Raw genomic sequence first — 18,009 nt, forward strand, 5'->3', positions numbered from 1 at the left:
GTAATTAGATGAAGAGGGAAAGTAATTACTCTTATCATTGTGGCTCTGAGTAATATTGGTGGGGATCCGGAGATGCTTTGGAGTTTGGAAGGGTATAGTTTGCGCAACTCTTACAGACAACAAATTTGATTGATTCTGGGTGAGAGAAGTCGCAGTAAAAAGTTTGATGGGATTGCGAGTTCTCAACAGGTCATAAAGCATGGTGCGACCATATATGACCCAGAAACCAGAAGATCCTAATTGAGACTTAGAGAGAAAGAGAAGGAGGGCGACAATCTCTTTTGGTGAGTAATTTGTAAAACCAAAAACGAACTAAGACTCCCTCTATCCTGGCTCTAGGACTGGGTAGCCTCCCTTCCACCTAAACTTTATTTCATCCAAAAAAAAAAAGGAGGGTGAAACTCTCCCTTTTCCTCTGGTCAAAACGCTGAGGTCGCATAATTAAATGCTATAGGAAAAGGCAAATGGAAGCAAATAGAAAAAAGCGAGAAAAAGAAAAGGAAAAATTGATTGGCATGCAAAACGAACTAGAAATGCAAAAAGGGGTTGAGAACTTTCAGTTCATATCTAACTTCTTGTCCCACAAGGTCTTTCTAGTTCCCCTTTTCAGACTTGGTAGTAGAAGTGATACACACATACAAAAGACACCCCTCTTCAGATTTCCAAGTTGAAAGCCCCCCCAACCCCACAACTTGAAGCCAAACTTGCTGATGGTGTCGATGAGCTTAAAAGCTGGCCCAGTAGAAAATACCAAAAAACCTCTCTCATCTCCTTCCTCTCATGACCCCATTTGTCAGCTTGTTAAGTCTCTCTCTTTCTCTCTGTCCATTGTGGGTGGCGTGTCGAGGCAGAGACCCTAATAATAATACTTCAAGACTATCTCTCAGAAGAAACAAAAACAAAATAATAATAATAATAATAATTTGTTTTTAATATTAGAAGCCAGGTTGAAATCGATTGATCGAAGGAGGAGGATCCAAACGCTGCTGTGTCCCTGCATAGCTCCTGCTCCAATTCAATCCCTCCTCCTGGTTCATGTGCAGTGACCCGTCTCTACCACCACCTCCACCTCCACCACCACCTCCTCCTCCTCCGGGTCCCACAGGTGCACCAATGCAAGTGTAGTTGGCGGGCTCCGGTGGTGATGCTCCATAGTTCACATTTGGGTGACCATGACCATACTGTGAGGGGCTGCTACTACTACTAGTGCTGCTAAGAACATGTCCAACATAATAATCATTGACCGAGTGTTGATGGTGAGGGTAATGGGAAGCAGGGAAGGACATGGGCCGCGAAGGAGAGGAGTACAAATATGGTTGTTGAGGCGGTTGAACACCCGGCTGTGGCACCCCCGGCGGAGGCGGTGGTGGTACGAGGGCACTTGACGAAGAGCCAGAAAACATTCTTGCTGGGAATCTGAGAGTTAATGTTGGGTCACCGCCAATGTTGTTGCCTGCAGCTGCCGGATGATGATATCCTGCCGGTGTAATTGGATGGCAGCATCTACAAAATCAAACAACAATTATTAATGTAATAATTCAATTTGTTTATTACCATAAAGAAGAAAAGAAAGTGCAATTTATAAATGGAAGAGAAATTAAGCATATATACCCTAGGTGAGGAGGAGGAGGAGGGGCAGCTAGGTTATCGTTACTGAAGACTAGCTGACGAGCCTTGTTGAGTGTTTCTGTCTCCCTTTCTGGTGACCATTCCGACCCAACACACAAATTAAATCAAATCAAATCACACAGCATATATAAATATAATATCAAATATAAAAGTACATGACCTTTAATTGATCCAGCAAGAATTTCAACAAACGAAACACAAATGATCAAATCAAATCACGACTTCCTTTTCCTCGACTTATTTGAAATGACCAAGACGCTTCATGGCTAAATCATTGATGAGACAACCAGTGCCCCCAATTGTGTGTTTTTTTAATATTAATTTCACAAATATAATGTTTAAAAAAATAAAGGCAACTAGTTTTAGTTTGTGTAAATAATTAAAGAAATGAAATTGACTTGCCTTGACGATGGCGATTCATGTGTCCCCCAAGGGCCTGAGATTTGCAGAACTTGAGGGAACAAAACCTACACTCGTAGACCTTCCCACACTCGTCTTTTCCATCTTTTGCGCCGCTTTTCTTTTTTCTGTAGCCTGCAACTAAAAACCCAGACAATAAAAGCAACTTCGATAAGACTAAACTAAACTAAACTAACCCCTACCAGCTACCTCAGCCCTATCTAAATTAATTAATTACCCAAATCATCATGAACACATTTTAAGACGGAAAAAGTAGAGTAATTTAAATCCACAATCTTCTTCATACCCCATTTAAGTTAACCTTTTTTATTTGAAATATATGTTTTTGTCAATTGATCTTTAAAGCAAAGAACAGCTTTTCATCTGTTTTTAAAGAAAATAAAAAGATTGAAAAGGAGAAATTAAAGAAAAAAGAAAGGAAAACAAGAAATGTGAGCCCTTTTCAAAAGATACATGGGGGTTTTGATATTGTTGATCCGTTTGGGTTTGGCGGTAGTAGTAGTAATCAGAAATTTGAAAAGTACCAGAGGAGCTGTCCTCGACAACTTGTTTACCATCTCTACTGAAATGATCATCAGGCAAGTTGTTGAGGTCTAAAGGGTTGCCCTCATCAGGTCGCCTGCAAATCAAAACAAGAGATAAATACAACGCTAAAAGCCACAGAGGTAGTACATATATGAAACAGTAACTGGTGGGTTAGGAAGAAAAAGAGTATTGGATGAAGAATAAGGGCAGGAGAAGGAGAAGGAGATGGGGTAGAGAAAAGGGAGAAGCAATTAGCAGGTGAGAAAGGTGGGATGGGGGGAAAGACCTACATGGTACCGACAGAGAAAGACAGAAATAAAAATGTGAATGTGAGGGCGAAGTATTCTATCTCTCACTCTCTCTCTCTCTCTCTCTCTCTCAGATGGGAAGATAGAGAGAGAACTAAAGCTTTTAGAAAATTATAAGACTTTCAGTTTGAGACTGCAATATAGAGGCTAGTTGAGTGATGGTGGAAGAAAAAGAGCTTTGAAAGTTCTCTATCAGTTTCTCTGCCAAACCCCTTTGGACTCATCTCTCAATAAATTAAAAAAATTGAAACAACAAAGCTGGGGACAGTACTGGGTCTCGTGACTTTAAAAAGAGGAGAGGTACTGTGGGGGAGGAAGAGAGAGGGCTTTGGTTTTAGGTATGTGATCAAAGTGTCATTTGGTTTGGTTGAGACTTGGGAGTAGAGGTAATGAGAGGGACGTGGCTTAAGTTTTTCCTTAATCAAAGCTGCGCGCGTGCTCTTAAGTATAATTCCTTTGGTTTATTGTTTGTGTACATATTTATATATTTTGTATTATTATTATTATTATTATTATTATTACGATTCAGAAGAGATCGTATAATCAAGCCAGGCTAGATCCTGTGCATACATATCTTCTAGTGTAATCATAGTGCTGTGAAGCTAAGATGAAGAACAGGATAGAGATTATGGTCCACATGCAGGTAATCAAAACACCCCCTCCTGTGTATGTATTTATAGCATTGTACTGCCATGGGGGATCATGGAAGTGTTACTTTCAATATGTCTGATTGTTAGTATTTTCATGAACTAAGTAGGGATGGGCTCAACCCCACCGATATGTTGTTTTATTCTTTACAAGTATCTAGTTTGCTTGATCATGGTCATTTTCAAGAAATCGGGAAACTCAACCAGACTAGCTAGGGATGTACTTATACAGTTTTTCTTTTGTAATAAAGGAAGTGAATTTGGACAAAAACCATAACCACCAATTGAATTGACCACTATATAGAGGCTAGTTGTGGTATGGCTGTTATGGGTTTTATAGGGTGGGATGTTTTGTTATGAGTTCACTGAGCTCAACTAGCATAAATAGCAAATGATCTAGCTATAGTCAAATTCATTGATAAAATTGAACAAAAATAATTACTTACACGTGTATCTATTTATCAATACGATCATGACATATCAACTACGTCGTTCACCATATTATAACAGGTAAATTAGTAACATCACGTGACATTTCTCGAATGAAAAATTATATGTCTTAATATATGATCATATAAAGTAAAACTCCCGCCTCTGGCAATATACTAAGATGGATCATTAATGAGCTCAATATAAGATAGACCTTGACTCATTAACCTCTTGCAAATTTAAAGTGCGCATTTACAGGCTCCGAATTTGCATACTCTCTAGCAAAATGCTAAACATGTTATAGTTGATCTAGTTTTTATTATGAAACCCTTAACGCAGATTATGATTGTGCTAGCTACCTAGTACTCTTGTCAAGAGCCAGATTCACATTCAAATGAACCGAATCAATATATAATAAGTATATATATATATTCAGGTGATTAATGGACCACACTAGTTATAGGGCTCGACTTGAGGGCATGGATCATTTGGATTGGTAATACAAATTTGCAAAGTCAGGCCATGCAAGCATGCATCGGCCGTGCACCCAAATACAGAAAAAATTTGTGTCCATAATTACCTAAGAGAGTGGTCCATTTCAGTCCAGTCTGCCAAAACATCAAACATCCTCTTCCATTTTGTATTTTAGCAAGCAAGGTTCCTTTTTCTAACAATCCAATGGAAATTCCTATCCACCATCATCATTTCCAGTCCAGTCAAACTTATTCTGAGGAAAGCACATGCATCAAACTTATTCTGAGTCCTGCTTCTTTATTTCTCATCGCCATTCATTAATCAATGTCATCCTTGTTTGCCTTTTTTTTTTTTTTTCCCCCACAAACAATATTGCACTATCAAATACCAAATTAATTACAAGAGAAAGCAAGTGGGGATAAAACCTTGGCACAAAAATAAAGGAAGGGAATAATTTTTTTTCCAAAAAAGTTAGTGCCACATTTGTGTAAGTAATTACTTGAATTAATAATGTGATTTTCCAAATTTAGTTCTACCTTTCCCATGTAAAACTCGTGCGTTGGGTTGATGTGTTTTTGCCACAACTGTGGAAGTCGAAATGAAATTGCCTCCAGGCCCATTAGATAATTCAAGCCCAAAAAGGAAAATATCCAGAACATTATTTAGTTGTTAGAATTAGGCCCAAAAAAGTTGAAAAGAAAGAAAAAGGAAAAACAAAAGCTTATCCTATCTGTTTGTGCAACACACTGCTAGTGTTGACTCCACTCTCTGTTATCCATGGCAGCGTCTCTGCTCTTTCTTCCTCCAACCCCACCTCTCAGTCTCCCTTCTTCATCTTTCAAGGTACTCTTTCTCTCTCCCTCTCTCTGTAATTGTGAGAATTGCTAACTGAGCTGATAATAATGTCAATGTTTACAGGGAAATGTGAGAAACTTGGGACAAAAACTATGTTGCATTCCGTCCCTCAAGGCGACTAGCACTACAGAAAGAAGGCGGCTAGTGGTTGTGAACAAGGCAGCGTCGACCGGAGTCGGGGCTCCGGTTACCAATGTGCGGTTCAGGCTGGATAACTTGGGCCCACAACCCGGGTCCAGAAAGAAGGGTAAGAGAAAGGGAAGAGGTATAGCAGCTGGGCAAGGGAATAGCTGCGGGTTCGGTATGCGAGGCCAGAAGTCTCGATCCGGACCCGGGGTGCGCAAGGGCTTTGAAGGCGGTCAGATGCCGCTTTATCGTCGAATTCCCAAACTCAAGGGAATTGCCGGAGGTATAATTACCTTGTCTTTATATGCAAATGCATGCCAAGTGTATGCCAATATGCTTCAGTGACATACTCAAAGTAATTGTTTTGCTGTTTGTTTTTTGTTTTTGTACAAGGTATGCAGGCGGGTTTGCCTAAGTATGTCCCTGTGAACTTGAAGGACATAGAAGCAGCAGGGTTTCAAGAAGGAGAAGAAGTGTCATTACAAACTTTGAAGGACAGGGGTTTGATCAACCCATCAGGAAGAGAAAGGAAACTCCCTTTGAAGGTAAATGCTTAATTTGTCTATTTTATACATGTTGTGGTGGTTAAGGTCAGATTGATGTTCCAGCATTTTGTCATAACATTCAATTACTCAAATATCATTCGTGATATGCTGCTTTAAAGTATGGCCTCTATATCTCTGTTTTACCAATCGAAGCTGAATTGAACCGCAAGCCTTAAAACCATATACAGTAGACTACAGAGATCATCTCTAACCGAAAACTCCTAGTTTGGATATATATTTTTAACGATCGTTGCATATCTGATAGTATATAACTTTCAGCATGAACAAGCCTCTTTTAATTGAAATAACTAAGCAGTCTGTGCGTTTTTCGACAATTCATTCTTTCTTCTTAAATTTGACTTCATTGTTACTTATAAAAACACAAACTTAATTTCCTTGATTTTCTGATCCTTGTGGTTAAAGAATGCGAAAGTGTGATGCATTCTGGCCAAAACTTGGCCAATCCACATATATGATCCAGCTTTTATGCCATTGATAATATATTACTTTTGTTCCTGAATTTTATAAATTGCACCTTATTCAGCAGCTGTAATACCTCCTTCACAATTGACATGTCTGAACTATAGATTGAGGCTTTTGTGGAAAAAAATAATATTGAATAATAAAAATGTAGTAGACGTATTAGGGCCACTTCAAGCTTGATATGGCCCAATAATTGCCAAGTTTGACGAGGGGATTGCACCTACATACGGATTTAGGCAGTTATCAGTGTGCACTGCTCATTAAGCATATTTTAATACTAGAACTTGAGGCTCTTTTTTTCTTTCTTTCTAGATTCTTGGTGATGGGGAGCTCAGTGTGAAGCTGGATATAAAGGCTCGTGCCTTTTCAGCAGCAGCTAAGGAGAAACTTGAGGCTGCTGGCTGTAACCTCACTGTATTGCCTGGTCGGAAGAAGTGGGTAAAGCCATCAGTTGCTAAGAACCTTGCACGTGCTGATGAATACTTCGCCAAGAAAAGAGCTGCTGCTGCTGCCGCTGCTGAATCAGCACCTGCTTAGACAACTTCATAGCCACCATTAATGACACTGTATGTGAAGAAGTACATGGTAACATATTTTTGGAGGCATATTAATCTTCTTTCCTGTTATTATCACTTTACCTTTTTTTGGTATAATAGACTAACTTCTGGCAATTGTTTCATATATTAATGTGAGAAGTAATGTTTTCAATCTCCTTCCTTCCCCAACCGTCGATTTTGGTTATAGTTAAGTGTTTCTAGCTCATTTAACCTGCCCTAGGAAAGTAACACACATCTAGATGCGATGTGGAGATCCTATTTTTACAGTTAGCCTTGTATTATTCCTTCGTTAGGGGGAAATTGCCACTGATTTAAAACATATTTCAATTGACTTATCTATATTTTGTGGCATTGGTTGTGTTGTGACGTTGCGATGTATAGGTCTCTTGCATTGCATCTCAATTTGGAAGCGTCCAAATTGTTGACATTCTTAACTAGGAATCTAAGAAATGTTCAACATCAAATTTCATTTGCTCCTTTCCGGCAATTTTGACATTAAAGTCAACAATGGGACGGGAATGTACGTCAATGTCTGGTTTTGGTGAATGATGATGAGAACTGGCGTTGAGGAGGCACGCAATTTTCCGCCAATTTGTGCAATGATTTGGAATTTTCGTCCAAAAAGCAGGGGCAGGGACCAAAGCCAAAATGATGGTCATGCCCGCTAAAGTTTAGATTTGAAGTCATTTGCTTAGACACAGCATGTGAAATCATGGCTGTCATACACACCAATATTTTGCTTTTTTACATAAAATGTGAAGCCTTTACTTTCGAGTCAAATCAGCTTCAGCTAACTTGCTCGATCTATTTAGGAAAGATTTAATTAAAAATTATAATGTGAAGATCAACTGTCAACATAACATGTTTGCTGTTAGGTTAGGTCGAATGTGAGTTTGATCATTACTTGTTAGTGTTTTCTTTATACTTCATGCTATGATAACGATGTTAATCTATTTGGGGCCGATCGCGTTGATCAAGCAAACTGTGTCTCTCGGCCGTACCTGAAAATGGAAAGTCCAGAGAGTGCTGCGTCGTTGCCCATCCCATGTCATGGAGGATAAGAAATGGACAGCTAACCAACCTGCAAATTAAATGCTGCCCGATCCCACGCACAACTTGCTACAATTTTGTGTTTTGGAAAAATACAAAGGACAACAGCCAAACTTGTAAACCGGAATTTTAAATGTCATCAATGTAACATGTTTTTAGACGGAACATGACAGCATGAATTTATTTACAACAAATAAAAAGCATGTCAATAATTTACATGTGCGTAAGTTTGGGGAGCTTTCATTGAAAGACGAAATGATTATTGTTACAGCTAGCTAGCCCTCCCAATGACAGTGAAGTGGTGGGAGGATTGATTTTCCGGTCCCTGAGATCAAAACGCGTCGCCATCAAAATCTTAGGAAATTGATAGCGGGTCCAAGGTAGTCTCGGTAATATGTTTTTGCTAGTTGTCAACTCAATTTGCTCCACCTCCTCGCACAACACTACAAGAGAATCTCATTCGTGTTAAACGTGCCCAACTGTGTCGTTTCGTTCCCAAAATGGATACGCGTCACCCACGACTGTAATTGTTAGGCTTTTAATAATGTAATTGGATCAAATCACAATTGATGTGTAAATTTCTTATTAAAAGTGGACCAGCCCATCCATTCAAAACGCGGCCCAGATTGGAATCTTGTGACAAAACGCAGCAATTGCAGCTCAAAGTCTATACCCTGAAAATTTGATTCAAGCTGCACACCATTCGTTGTCCCTTTTTTTATTATAAAAATTAATAAAAAATCTCTGGTATCACCGCAGTTGGAATGGGGATATTTATGGCGGGAAGGATCTTGGGGGATATTTTACCGCCCAATTGCTGTGGCAGAAAAAAGTTAGGCAATGATGCCCATCACCACTTTGTCTTAACCAAGATTGGAAATACATACACATGTCACCTTATCGTGTTTGTTAGAAAAATCAAAGTTGGAAAAATTAGTTTACATTTTGGCTCCATAACGTTATCTTAATTCTTAAATAAAAATGAAATATCTTGCAGAGGTTTTTTTATTTATTGGACTTTGGACGTCAAGTTTTTAGTTCTATTTTGTTGGCATGGATGGCGAAAAGGAATTTATTTTCGTGTATGAACATGAACGAAGCATCACTTTTTACAACAACAAAAAAATCAACTTAAATGGTGGATGCACGTGACACGTGGGGGTTGCAGGAAGTAAAGTTAAAGAAAACGGCAAATAGTAAAGTTGATTTCAACGGGTTTGGTGCCGAAATCGATGTGAGTTCTCGCGGGAAGCACCGCCTGCGTGAAGCACTAAAATATTACCCATTTCCCATTTCATAACAACTTGATAACCCCAAGAAAGATATTTTAATAAAATAAAATAATTATCACTATTTAAACACACGTTGAATAATTTTTAAAAAAAAATCTCAAATCAGAGAAACTGTGGGAGCCTCTGTCGGTCTTCGCTCTCCTCTGGCACACCCCAGGCCCCTCAACTTTTTCCTTTTCTACTCTCTCTCTCCCTCTCTCTCTCTAGCTGTGCTGTTAACCTGTTAGCCTGTTGGCCTGTTAGCCTGTTAGCCTGTTGCCCAATACCCAAGCCTCTTTTCTCTCTCCAATTTTCTGATTTCATTATTTTCACTTCACTTTTTTATGATTCTTTGTTGGCTCTCTTTTTTCTCTATAAATCTGGTGGAAGCCTTCCTTTATTAACCTTCTTCCCTTCCCTTTCCTTTCCTGTCTCTCCTCCTACCTCTCGCCTAATTTTGTTTCCGTTTTCCTTCTACTATGAAAACTCTGTAGCAATATATATAGATTTCTCTACAGAAGAAGCCTAGCAGCTAAGCTCTACACTCAAACTTAAAGGTATGCCTCGCCTTTTTCTTCTTTCGTTTGCTTATTTTCTGTTTTTGTTTTCCTTTTAGTTTCTGTTAAAACCTTGGCTATTTCCAAATTCTGTTCCTATCTGTTCAATTGACTGGCCGTAATATCAGATCATATCAGATCAGATCAGATCTGTTCAGTTCACACCTAATACGCACGTTTTAGATCTATTGCCGAAATGACTCCCTGAGTTCAAAATTAAAATGATAATTTGTAATAAATAGTGATTTGTTTCAACAGGTTTTACGTTGTCGTCTCAAAGCGTGGAAAAAGAATGAATCACTGTGCGATTCAGCAAGGGAACGCCCTCTCAGCTTGCGAAGAGATGCGGACTTGTTCAAGAGACTCAGTCGTTTGTCCCAAACCTCGCCGTTTTGGCCTCCTCAACGCCACTCATCACGATCCCGTCAGATCTCTCAGATGGCAGCTCGGGTAAGGATTCGTAATTTTACCTTTTTTTGTTTAAGATTTCAAATTATCCAATTTTCTTATATCCGTTTTAATTCTTTATTTAATTGATTTTCAGCCACCAAGCGGAGCTCTATGATTCAAAAGCAGGGTCTGATATTTTGGACAACCTCCTCACCAAGGTACGTAACATTTCCTGATTTGCAGTTATCGTACTAAATTAAGCTCAGAATACGTACTATATTGGAATTTATGGTCCATTCAGAAATTCAACCCTGGTTATGTTTCTACCCAAGAATCAATTGTGAGATGTTTAGCATATGGTTCTTAATCATTTTGTTCATGTTGGATTTTGTGCAGGGTTCTTTTGGTGTTGAACAGTTTTCATGTACAGAAATAGCCTCGCCGCACCCATTTTTCAGCGGGTCGCCGCCGAGCAGAGTAGCTAACCCATTAATTCAGGACGCCCGATTTGGGGATGAGAAGCTCACCCCATCCTCGCCACTGTCACCAACCCCTCACCCGTCGGGCCTATCATCGTCTCCAACAACTTCTGCAAGGAAAGGAAGCTTTGTTCGGGCCAGTTTTGGGAGCAAACCAGCAGTGAGGGTGGAGGGGTTTGATTGCCTGGACAGGGATCGACGTAATTGCAGCATCCCTACCCTGGCATAGAGCCTAATTCAATCAATGAAGGTAAATAGGAAAAGCTTTAGTTAAAGTTTTCTATCGACAGCCACGATACTTGATAGCATGAGAGGAAATTTTGAAATTTTCGACCAGCGCGAACTATGGAGATCCTTCTGCCTTGTGTGTAAATATGTTTGAGGGATTTGTGTAAATGAAATGTGTTCAGTGTCATGTGTAAGTAAATGAGATGTTAACCAAATAATAGATCATGTTTAGGAGAGGTTACGAGAGGGGGCGGGATTTGGTTGAGAATAGAGTCTTGTCTCTGTAATTGTACCACACCACCTCTTGGGTTGTAAAAAGTAAGAGTCTATTGTTGGAAAATTTTCATTCCGTTTCCATTTGAGGTGTTTTGGAGTTTCAATGAGCGGCTTTTGAAGCGAATCTGTACAAATTGAAGTTGCTGTTGAGTCGATCTAAACTGTCATTTAAAGTGTATGTATGCCACTTGTGTTTCAGTTCATATGCTGCCTATTCTTTTATCTTCTGCTACCCGCATTGCTTACGCATGACGCCAAATTGTGGACACTCCTGTTTGAACTTTGAACCATTTTGGAATCCATGGTGCGTGCTTTTTTAAAGCAGAGCCTTAGAGGATCGTTGATCTCTGTGATCTGCTTTTGTTCAAACCTTTATTCGGAATGAGGAGCATCTATCTGGTGTTGCGGACTTTCTTTTACGTTGTTGAAGCTGCAGGGCAGTGGACCTGGTTTCCGAATAGTATATTAATAATGTAGGTTAAGCTTAAATGAGTTTGATTGGGCTTATTAGAATGTTTTGTTTGTGGAAAAAAAAAGGATTGCGAGTTTTAGACGAGGTGCAGGACCCTCCCTAGGTTTAGTTTCACCAACTCGACGAAGTTAAATGGTTTCGAATAATGATTTTTCTACTGTACAAATTCACGCTTGCATGCAAACATGGTTGTAGCGGTTAGATCAACAAATTCACACGTATGGTTGTAGCAGTTTTGATCAACAAATTCACACTTAAGTGTGAGTATGGTTGTAGCAGTTTTGATCAACAAATTCACACTTAAGTGTGAATATGGTTGTTGGTGATGCTTGTACGGATTCATATTGATGATGCACCCTTTGAAATACACATCATAGGTCATGATCATGAAAAGAGCTTGCTACAATTCGCAATTTATTTGCTATTTCTGTCAATAAGGTTCGATTGAAGCACATAACCGTTTAAGCAATTTATTGCCAAACTCATCAATTCACATTAGTTTAAATTTGAAACGCAGGAAAAGAAAAAACTCCCTTCGACTTTCCGAACAGAGGAAAATATACTTGTTATCTTTACAGATGTTTCCATAATCTTTGAAAGTGGAAAGTTTGAGTTGTAAAAAGACTATACAGTACCTAGGGGGTTTCAAGTGTAATTTTCCTTATAGTTTCGATGTGGAAAATTGGTATTTCCCAGCAGAGGCACTTCCTAAAAGCAATACAGGTGTAAGCAAAAAAGACATTTAAAGCCTAATCGTGTTTCAACATTGTGTATGGTATGTACGTATTTCTAAATACAATGAGGTGTAGTGGAATTAATCACGAGTTCGGTTTGTTTCTGGCCATAAAGTATTTTCAATGAGTTTCAAACTCCTGCTGTTGAAGCATTATGTAGCTCGCCAATTGAAAGTGATAATTTGTCAACCACACTACATCTTGTAGTTTATTTGTATATTTTTTTAACTTGGTACATTTTAGAGGCTCCGCCTCTGTATGCCCCACACGCCTCTCACCTTCACTTGACTTTTCTCTCTCTAGCTGTGCTGTGCTGTTAGCCTGTTATGTTTGCACCAAGCCCATTTGCCAAATCTCTTCTCTCTCTTCAAAACTTTTATTAATTTGTTTGCTTCCCTTTTTCTTTTTCGCCGGTGGCTCTATAAATTGGGTGGAGACCAACCTTTGTCAACCTTCTTTCCTTTCCTCTTCCTTTCCTATCTAAACCAAATTCCTTCCCCTCCCATTCTTTCTCAATTCTCTGTTAATAACAACACAGAGACGAGTTAAGCAGCTAACTTCCACACTCAAACTTAAGGTATTTAATACTTCACCCCTTCTGTCTCTGTTTTTTTTTTTTTTTTCTATTTTCTTCTCGGCTTCTTATAGGTTCAATCAAACGCTTAGGTAATTTCAATTTTCTGTATGTGGATCTGGTGCTTCCGAATCTCTTCGTTATGTTTGTTTGTTCGTAAAGGATGCAAGTTTTCTAGATCTGCGACCTCAAATTTTTTGAACAAAGTTTAAATCATTCTCAGTTACGAACTTCTTTGTCTGATTTATTGGCTGGCTCTTTCAGATCAGATCTGTTCAGTTGACATCTACTATGCACGTTTTTTGTGGGATCTATACAGATAAAATTCCTTCAAGTTTTAATTTCGTTGATTACTTGGTTGACCAGGTTTTACGTCGTCCTTTCGACAGCGGGGAGCAAAAATGAATCACTGTGCGATACAGCAAGGCAACGCGCTCTCAGCTTGCGAAGACATGAGGACTTATTCAAGAGACTCCGTCGTTTGTCCCAAACCTCGCCGTTTTGGCCTTCTAAACGCCAGCCCTCACGAGCCCGTCAGATCTTTCAGATGGCAATTTGGGTAAGTTTGCAATTTTTTATATAAATTTCTTCTTATTTTATTATTTAGGTTTAGGGTTTCAAGTTGTGAAATTCTCTTATTCGGCTTTTAACTATTTATTAATTAAATTGCAGCCACCAAGCTGAGCTCTGTGATCCAAAGGCAGGGTCTGATATTTTGGACAACCTCCTCACAAAGGTACTCTCCTTTATATATACGTTCTGGATCTACAATTAAATAATCATCATAGAAAAATTAAGGTCAGATAGGTGCCGTAATCAATTGTAGTTGCGACCACTCTAGAGAAAGTTTATCTAGAAATTCATTGTTAGTTATGTGCCTTGAAAAGAATCAATAGGTATGGTTTTCTGAAATTTGTTCGTATTGGATTTTGTGAAGGGATCTTTCGGCGTTGAACAATTTTCGTGTACAGAAATGGCCTCGCAGCACCCATTTTATAGCGGGTCGCCGCCCAGCAGAGTAGCTAACCCATTAATTCAGGACGCTCGATTTGGGAATGAGAAACTCACCCCATTCGCACCACTGTCACCAATACCCGCCCCGTCTGGTCTATCCTCGTCTCCTCCTTCATCCACTAGGAAAGGAGGCTTTGTTCGGGCCAATTTTGGGAGCAAACCAGCAGTGAGGGTCGAGGGGTTTGATTGCCTGGATAGGGATAGGAGAAATTGCAGCATCCCTACCCTGGCATAGAAGCCCAATTCAATCGATGAAGGTACATAGGAAAGATTGAGCTTAAGTTTGCTATAGTCAACCACAATACTTGGATAGCATTGAGAGGAAATTTTGAAATTCTCGGAGAGTGAAGGAAGTATATCCTTCTGCCTTGTGTAGATATGTTTGAGGGATTTGTGTAAATGAAATGTGTCGGTGTCATGTAAGTAAATGCGATGTTAACCAAATAATGAAAGGGGTCCATAGGTCATGTTTAAAAGCGTTTATGAGGGGGTGGCCATTAGGTTAAGAACAGAGTCTGTCTTTGATCTACCACCACCACCCTCTTGTATTGTAAAAAGTAAAAAGAGTCCATGGTGGAAAAAATTTCATTTTGTTTCGATTTAGGTGTTTTTGAGTTTCAATGAGCGGCTTATCAAGGGAATCTGTACAAATTAAAGTTGCTGTTGAGTCGATCGGAGAACAGCCATTTACCGTGTAAATATACCATCTGTGTTTTAGTTATCTTCTGCTTTCCATCGGTTGCTTTGCTTTTTCTGATTCTTGATCTGTTGAAACCCGAAGAGGTTCATGATGAGTGATGCACGCACTTTGCCTAAGCATCACGCCACATTGTGCTTTGCCAAAGCTTTTCTGCCTTTATCCTTGTTCAGGATTCAGTAGCTGTATGATTTCATTTTGGTTTGTGGACGAATGCGTTTGAATCACTGGAATGGGTCATACGTGCTTTTCTAAAAAGCACCCTCAAAGGGCTTTTTCATCGTATGATCTCACTTTTATTCGAAATGGTGAGCATCTGTATATGCCAAGCTTCCCCCTTTTTAATCCTGTGGCTGAAGCTGCAGAGAGTGGACCCGTGGACCTGCTTTTGGTTTTTGGGTCAATGGACCTGGTTTTCGAAAGCCTAGTTGAAGCCGATTGAGGCTTTAATTGGAGCAGCATCTTTCTTGCTGGGATATTTTTAAGAAGCAGCATGTCGATATGTTGTGGCATTGGTTGAACGTGAGCTTAAGAAATGGACTTTGGGCTTTTTCCTTTCTTGTTGGCTTAAGAAAGAGGTTGGGTCGTGAAAGTGGAACCCACACTGCTCCCCAATAAGCTGCGTGATGTCCAGTTATTAAGCAGGCAGGCAGGCAGGCAGACGAATATAAAATAATCAAAATTTGACGAGTCAAACAAAATTGTGTATCTTTTAAACATTTTTGAAGATTCATATTCATAAATAAGTTTAATTTTGTGTGTGTTCCTGAATGTGACATGTGCATCAAGCTTTGGCTTGTTTGTTCTTGATTCCCCATATCGCCCTTGTCGTATGGGATTGCAGATAACTTTTACTATTGACTGAAAGACATTGGAGAAGATAAAATATCGACGGGGTGCTCTATTGGTTGGAAACCCGAGAATCTGTCATCAGATCCAATCCAGTCTCAACCCCAATAGAAAAATATCAATGGACCAATATAATAAAGTTATGCATATGAACTCTACATGAAGGGGAATTGATTACTGCTCAACTGCCCTATCCTCGAGTTCCAAGATCAACCAACCCTTTGGTGCATTTGTTTAGGCGGCGAATGGCTGGCTGCAACTACTAAATACTATACGCTTTTCTTTTCAATTTTGAATGACAGTGTGGGCGGTGGGCGGTGGGCGGTGGACGCTTACCCTCTACTCATAGCGCCAGGCCACATTCTTTAAACATCACAATATGAGACTATAGCCTGTGTTTAGATTTTTTTTCCTTTTGTTTTTTTATCATTCGTTTTCATTTTCCCCTTTCTTAGGTAATTTCAAGTGCACGCTCCTAAAATAGTAGGTTGTCTCATAAAATATCTAGCAATGTTCCAACTCCCACAAATATCTTTCGGTTAAAGTGTTGTTTTCACTACGATTTACTTAATTTGAAGCAGTTAGAATCTCTCCACTTTATTTATTTCTCTTTTCTAGATTCTTTCTTTTAACAATTAGTTTTCGAAAATTATAGCCTAACCCAATACTAAACGCATAGAATCTGTAGGAGTTAGGTAGAGTTGGCTTACCCAAATTCCAAAGTCTACTCAAAGTTATGGGTTTGAACTTTGATTAGCAATCATAAGAAAAATAAATAAACAATGCTTTGTTTGATGGGATGGACTCCAAAAAATGAGTCGGCCAAAGAAGAAACACAGACACAGCCATCCATCCATGTTGAAGGATAAGTACATGCGTGCTGCCACTAGCAAAGATGCAAGAGGATGAGATTGTTTTCTTTCATTGTCATAAATAAATAGCGGAAAGACCAGACTTTAGCCCAAGTCCAAGTGCGTGTGTTATTTCAATTCAACTTGCAGCCTTTGATTAGGCCAAGCCAAGCCAAGGGACCAGTCGGTCAGCTACCATCCATCCAACTCCTAACCTGTCTATTTACAACACAAGTGGGGAGCTTTTTCGTTTCCCTTTGGTGCCAACATGCATCTGTTGTATGTAGCTTTTTGGTTGCTAACACAAGCATTTTTTATTCCACAGGCCTTCCTTCCACCATATAACGTTAAACAAATTTCTGGGGACTGTCAAATTGACAGAGGATCACTGACTGACTGCCCAAATTTAAAGAAACATATCAGAAAAAATCTTTTGAAATACCTATTGTTATTTATATTTTCTAAAATTGGAATTTGAAGAAGATGCTATAATATTGTAACATACAGAAAAAGATGGCCCCATACAAATAACCAAACAAAACCGAACTGCCTTCGTGTCAATTTAGATGCTGGCCAGTTGCCCTTTGGATGTGAGGTAAGAGAAAGCGATTAAGACCACAACTTGGCCTTTTGGTAGCTCATAGGGCATGCTTCGAAAAAGACAGGGCAGAGGCACGTGAACACGGTTCCACAAAAGAAAAAGAGAGAAAATCACAGTTGCTCTGCTCGTAAGCCTCATATTATGAAAAAGCAGTCCAAATTCCTAAACAACCGTCTGTTCCCAACCTTATATAAGTACCACCACCATCAATATCTTCTTGCCGTCTCCTTCACGAAGCTTAGATATATTTTTTCGTTTAGCTCTCTGCTTATATTATATATATATATATGAACAACCCAGCTCTGTTTTTCTGAGAGAATTGAAGATCGGTCAATTGCACACCAAGAGAAATGAAGAGGCAAAGACGTGTGGATATTGGTGGTGCCACCATGGATCAAGGCTCAACGTTTGAGGTTACAACAGCAACAACAACAACAATGACAATGGCAAGCAAGAAGGCTAAGAAAACGATTGACAAGGCTGCAGGGAAAGAAGATGTGAGGATCGACGGTGGAAATCATCAGTTGGGTTTGGTGGCCGCTGAGAATTTGATGGCCGGGGAGGATAATTACTGGGGTTGTTTGACTGGTGCTGTAGTGGATGAGCAAATGTCATGGGGTTCAATTTGGATGCCTTTTGGGATGTGGAGTTCATGGGCGAAGCTCATTATGGCTTGTTCAGTGATGTGATTTGGGATGACGACATTTGGGGGTTAAGAACCACCAAATAGGTACCGAATCCGTGAGAGAAAGACAGAGAGATTTGTATTTATCTTGTTCAGCTTTTTGTATAAGAAATTTATACAAGGAAGTAGTCATTTTCGTTCCGACTTGGCTTTACACAGGCCATCCAATTGTAATCTTTGTGTTGCAGACCATGCAAATACGTGTTTGATCATAATATATATTATATAGCAGCCAAGTCTGAAACGAGATTGATTGATTCAATTCGAAAACTTGAAATCAGAA

The 18,009-nt window shown here is 39.4% G+C and overlaps 5 protein-coding genes across 9 annotated transcripts; 4 read left to right on the forward strand and 1 right to left on the reverse strand.

Moving 5' to 3' along the window:
• Positions 1–490: 490 nt before the first annotated feature.
• On the reverse strand, positions 491–3,133 carry LOC103341647 (zinc finger protein JAGGED). 5 transcript variants are annotated; one of them, XM_089044750.1, is made up of 5 exons: positions 2,865–3,133; positions 2,574–2,668; positions 2,032–2,163; positions 1,612–1,699; positions 491–1,503 (listed from the first exon to the last, which is right to left on the reverse strand). In XM_089044750.1, coding segments are annotated over exons 1-5 (885 nt in total). In that variant the 5' UTR covers positions 2,867–3,133; the 3' UTR covers positions 491–935. The 5 variants fall into 5 exon arrangements, with proteins under 5 accessions (XP_088900876.1, XP_088900875.1, XP_088900878.1 ...); XM_089044749.1 differs by having other exon boundaries at positions 2,032–2,169; positions 2,865–3,129; XM_089044752.1 differs by having other exon boundaries at positions 2,604–2,668; positions 2,865–3,128.
• Positions 3,134–5,121: 1,988 nt separating this feature from the next.
• Positions 5,122–7,149, forward strand: RPL15 (ribosomal protein L15). Its single transcript, XM_008245014.3, has 4 exons — positions 5,122–5,275; positions 5,351–5,696; positions 5,807–5,958; positions 6,754–7,149. Exons 1-4 carry the CDS (start codon positions 5,210–5,212, stop codon positions 6,976–6,978), a joined length of 789 nt encoding a protein of 262 aa, XP_008243236.2. The 5' UTR covers positions 5,122–5,209; the 3' UTR covers positions 6,979–7,149.
• Positions 7,150–9,641: 2,492 nt separating this feature from the next.
• LOC103341488 (uncharacterized) lies at positions 9,642–11,452 on the forward strand. Its single transcript, XM_008245013.3, has 4 exons — positions 9,642–9,876; positions 10,135–10,326; positions 10,421–10,484; positions 10,663–11,452. Exons 2-4 carry the CDS (start codon positions 10,169–10,171, stop codon positions 10,972–10,974), a joined length of 534 nt encoding a protein of 177 aa, XP_008243235.1. The 5' UTR covers positions 9,642–9,876; positions 10,135–10,168; the 3' UTR covers positions 10,975–11,452.
• Positions 11,453–12,769: 1,317 nt separating this feature from the next.
• On the forward strand, positions 12,770–14,764 carry LOC103341487 (uncharacterized). Its single transcript, XM_008245011.3, has 4 exons — positions 12,770–13,032; positions 13,396–13,588; positions 13,702–13,765; positions 13,967–14,764. The coding sequence occupies exons 2-4, from the start codon at positions 13,431–13,433 to the stop codon at positions 14,276–14,278; spliced, it is 534 nt and encodes a 177-aa protein (XP_008243233.2). The 5' UTR covers positions 12,770–13,032; positions 13,396–13,430; the 3' UTR covers positions 14,279–14,764.
• Positions 14,765–17,244: 2,480 nt separating this feature from the next.
• On the forward strand, positions 17,245–17,988 carry LOC103341486 (uncharacterized). The gene is given in 2 exon segments (XM_008245010.2): positions 17,245–17,674; positions 17,677–17,988. Coding segments are annotated over 2 exon segments (378 nt in total). The 5' UTR covers positions 17,245–17,391; the 3' UTR covers positions 17,772–17,988.
• The last annotated feature ends 21 nt before the right edge of the window (positions 17,989–18,009 follow it).

The sequence above is a fragment of the Prunus mume genome, linkage group LG2 (assembly GCF_029339155.1).
Source record: "Prunus mume cultivar Tortuosa linkage group LG2, ASM2933915v1, whole genome shotgun sequence".
In the NCBI taxonomy this organism is placed as follows: Eukaryota; Viridiplantae; Streptophyta; class Magnoliopsida; order Rosales; family Rosaceae; genus Prunus; species Prunus mume.